This window comes from Antrostomus carolinensis, unplaced genomic scaffold (assembly GCF_000700745.2).
Source record: "Antrostomus carolinensis isolate BGI_N321 unplaced genomic scaffold, ASM70074v2 scaffold22683, whole genome shotgun sequence".
NCBI classification, from domain to species: Eukaryota; Metazoa; Chordata; class Aves; order Caprimulgiformes; family Caprimulgidae; genus Antrostomus; species Antrostomus carolinensis.
The window spans coordinates 434-4,718 of NW_010304804.1; the positions used below are offsets into that span (position 1 = coordinate 434).

Below are 4,285 nucleotides of genomic sequence, written 5' to 3' on the forward strand. Positions count from 1 at the left end.
TGGACATTAAGGCCCCCCCCCCCTCCCCCCTTCACCCTTTAGTGCTTAGGACAAAATAAATCAACATGAAATCCAACCGGATGAAATTTGGCAGCTCCATGACCAACCCCAACCCCAACCCAACCACAAACCCCCCCAAGATCCCACCAGACCCACTATGTGGTTGGATAATGGGATCCAGAAGGAAATTAATTAATTAATTAATATCAAATCAAATCAATCCATGAGGTATTTGTGACCTTAACGAAACCAAAAGCTTTTGTGTCACCGATGGTGAGCCAAGCCCTGGTTGGTGGGACCATCATGGGTCACCTTCAACCCAACCACAAACCCCCCCAAGATCCCACCAGACCCACTATGTGGTTGGATAATGGGATCCAGAAGGAAATTAATTAATTAATTAATATCAAATCAAATCAATCCATGAGGTATTTGTGACCTTAACGAAACCAAAAGCTTTTGTGTCACCGATGGTGAGCCAAGCCCTGGTTGGTGGGACCATCATGGGTCACCTTCCACCATGGGACGTTAATTAAGGACCTAATTGAGCCACGAGCCCTCAGCACCCTCACTAAGAACCCCTCGTTTCATTCACCCCATTGGTTTTGGAGTCCAGGATTAGACCTTGAGAGATGTTTTAAGCTTCTTTGCAACCCATGATGGTGGAGAAACCCCATGGAGATGCTGTTGAGACCATGGACATGGGTTGTCTCAGGAAGAGGGAAACCACTTAAAAAATAAAATAAAATAAAATAAAATCTTCTGCTTCACCAAAAAACCTGATTTTTCACTTTTTTGTGAAGAGCTGAGTGTGGAAACCATCAGTAGAGAGGTGAGGAGGACGTTCCTACAGCCAAGAACATCACCACTCTGGTGTCTTGGATGATGGAGAAGGTCTTCATAGCAGCCACGGAGGTTCACAAAATATTTCCCACCCCCCCCAAAAAAAAATCTCTCAGATTAAAAACCAGCCCCAGAGGTTGAAGGTCCAGAACCAGGTAGAAAACGGGCCAAAGCAGAAGATCCTTTGGGACCTGATGGTGCTTGAAGACGCTGGTGAAGAACACGTAGTAGAAATTAGCCCTTGAGTTGTGGCACCCAAACGCCGTCTCCTTCCTGGCCGTGTCACCGTCCGCCACCGGCTGTGCCTTCTTGGGGGGGGGGATGCTACAAGGATCTGGGTTTCAGGGATGAGGAGAAGGAGGAGGAGAAGGAGGAAGGGGCTCAGCCCACCTCAACGTGGACCAGAGGTGGAAGGTGGGTTGGTCAACAAGTAGGTGGTGGAGGTGGACATGGGTGCTGCGTCCCGGCGCCCACCTCAGTTCTACCCTCGAGCCGTGGCCTCCCTGAGCCCCACAGAGATGGGGAGGATGAGATGGAGGGGTGCAGAGAAGGTCCTCAACCCCTCTCCATCCTTCTTCAGCTCACACGGAGGTCTCCGACTGCAACCTCATGACGAACTTGTGTGACTTGGGGTCTACAAACTCTTCGGAAAGTTTGAAGAAAGGGATCTTCTTGGTGCTCACCACCAGGCTGAAGTCCTGGCGCTTCAACACAAAGACCACCCCATCTTTCAGGCCGTTTGTCACCGGTTCCTCACTGACCAGTGTCCACTGCTTGGCCAACCAACGGTCCTTGTGGTACTGGATGGTGGGTCCAGCTGTCAGGTACCGCTCAAGGAACGCCTTTGGAGAAGACAAAGGACATGTGAACATCAGAACATCACCTTCTCATGGCTCAACCTATTGTTTTTTGCAGCTTCAAGCTGCTCAGCAGGTCCTGCAGGAAAAACATCTCCACTCAACTGGTTCCCATCATGGTGTGTTGATCCCTTGGGGTTACACCTGCTTTTCTGGCTCTTGTCCCCCCCAAACCCTTTCTCCTCCTGGTGACATGGTGGGGACAAAAAACCCACCTAAGTTCTCACCCTCTAGGCCAACTTGGAGGCCCATCCCACCTTGTCGTGCCCCCCTGCTGACATGGTGGGGGACAAAAACCAATCCACCCAAGTCTTCACCCTCTAGGTCAACCTGGAGACCCACCCCACCTTGTCATGCCCCCACACACACCTTGGGTGTCATGTCGTGGGTGATGCAGAACTCGAGGTGCTGCAGGATGCTCTCCATGGTGTGGTAGGGTTGCTGCTTGGTGGTACGTAGATACTTCTGCATGGCCCGAGCCATGGAGGCAAAGATGGCTTGAGCTGCCTCCCGTGGGTCCATGATCTCCCGTGGGTTCTTCTGATCCTCTTCCTGCAGCCGTTTGATGTGGGTGAAGGCTTCTTCCACTGCCACCACCAACCTGTCAGGAGGAAAGCCATGGAGGTGGCTACAATGGGACAGAATCTGGCCGTGGGCAGGAGATCCTTTGGGGTTGGTGGGAAGCCACTCGCCACCTGCCTACCTATGGATGGTAGGAACCCAACTTCCACCCCAAAACAATTTTGAGGCAGATCTGGTTGTGTCACACAACAACAACCAGGCTTGGGAAGTTCTTCCTCAAAGCATGGAGGACACCTTGTCATGAAGGTGACAACAGAATGAATCATAGAATGGTTTGGGATTGGAAGGGACCTTAAAGCTCATCCAGTTCCAATCCCCCTGCCATCAGCAGGGACACCTTCCACTAGACCAGGTTGCTCAAAGCCTCATCCAACCTGGCCTTCAACACTTCCAGGGAAGAGCAGCCACAGCTTCCTTGGTCAACCTGGGCCAGTGTCTCACCACCCTCATGGTGAAGAATTTCTTCCTCACATCTCATCTCCATCTCCCCTCTTTTCATATCATATCATAGAATCCCAGACTGGTTTGGGGTTGGAAGGGACATCAAAACTCCTCCAGTGCCATGCGCCAGCAGCAGGGACACCTTCCACTAGACCAGGTTGCTCAAAGCCTCATCCAACCTGGCCGAGAACACTTCCAGGGAAGAGCAGCCACAACTTCCTTGGTCAACCTATCTCTCACAACAACCATTTCTCCTGTTACCACAACCCAAGGAGATCATGGGGATGGGGACCTCATGGGACACCTGATGTCACCCAGAGCCTTGTCCCCACGTACCTGGCGCGGCGTTTCCGCACCCTGCGCTCGTGTTCTGCCTCCTCGTAGTAATACTCGTTGTGGCTGTTGTCACGTCTCCGGGCGGCCGCCGCGATGACGGCGCGAGATTGACCGGTGGAGTTGTTGGTTGAGTTTTCTGTGGGGTGTTAAAGAAGAATTGAGGAGTTGTGGGGTATCTGATGGGACCTCAACCATCAGGTATCTGATGGGACCTCAACCATCGGGTATTTGATGGGACCTCAACCATTGGGTATCTGATGGGACCTCAATTAATGGTCAAGCTGTGGTGATCCCACTGTGGGGAGCTTGAGAGGAACGTCAAGAGATGAAAACACAAGGATTGGGGAAGGGAAGGAGGAGAAGGAAAGGAGGAGGAAGGAGAAGGAAGAGGAAGGAGAAGGAAGAGGAAGGAAAAGGAAGAGCAAGGAGGAGAAAGGAGAAGGAAGAGGACGGAGAAGGAAGAGGACGGAGAAGGAAGAGGAAGGAGAAGGAAAGAGAATGAAGAGAAGGAAAGGAGGAGAAGGAAAGGGAAGGAAGGAGAAGGTGGGAGAAGGAAGGAGAAGGAAGGAGAAGGAAGGCGGAAGGAAGGAGGAGAAGGAAAGGAGGACAGAGAAAGGAGGAGAATGAGGGAGAAGGAAGGAAGGAGGAGAAGGAAAGGAGGAGAGGGAAAGGAGAAGGAAGAGGAAGGAAGGAGAAGGAGGGAAGAGAAGGAGGGAAGAGAAGGAAAGAAGAGAAGGAAGGAGGAGAAGGAAGGAGGAGAAGGAAGGAGGAGAAGGAAGGAAGAGAAGACAGGAAGAAAAGGAAGGAAGAGAAGAAAGGAGGAGAATGAGGGAGAAGGAAGGAGGAGAAGGAAGGAAGGAGGAATAGGAAGGAGGAGAAGGAAGGAGGAGGAGAGGGAGCAGAGGAGCAGAGGAAGGAAGGAGGAGAAGGAAGGAGGAGAAGGAGAAGGAAGGAGGAGGAGGAAGGAGCAGGGGCAGGAGCAGGGGCAGGAGCAGGGGCAGGGAGCTCACCCTCGCCGAGGGAATAGACTTTAAAGCCGGCCGTTTTCTTGGAGAGGACGGACTTGGGCAGGTTGAGGAGGGCGGGGTTGAACACCGGGAAATCCTGGTAGTAATTCTCCAGGATCCAGACGGCCGCTCGCTGGATGCTGCAGGGAGAGAACACGGGGGACATGGGGGACACGGGGGTCAGCGGCGCCGAGGGAGGGGACACACAGCAGGGACAGA

The 4,285-nt window shown here is 52.5% G+C and overlaps 1 protein-coding gene across 1 annotated transcript; it reads right to left on the reverse strand.

Annotated features, from left to right (window-relative positions):
• Positions 1-1,424: 1,424 nt before the first annotated feature.
• On the reverse strand, positions 1,425-4,206 carry LOC104522337 (vang-like protein 2; the record flags this gene model as incomplete). Its single annotated transcript, XM_010164588.1, has 4 exons — positions 1,425-1,685; positions 2,070-2,301; positions 3,060-3,195; positions 4,070-4,206. Coding segments are annotated over 4 exons (766 nt in total), but the record flags the coding sequence as incomplete, so codon positions are not given.
• Between the last annotated feature and the right edge of the window lie 79 nt (positions 4,207-4,285).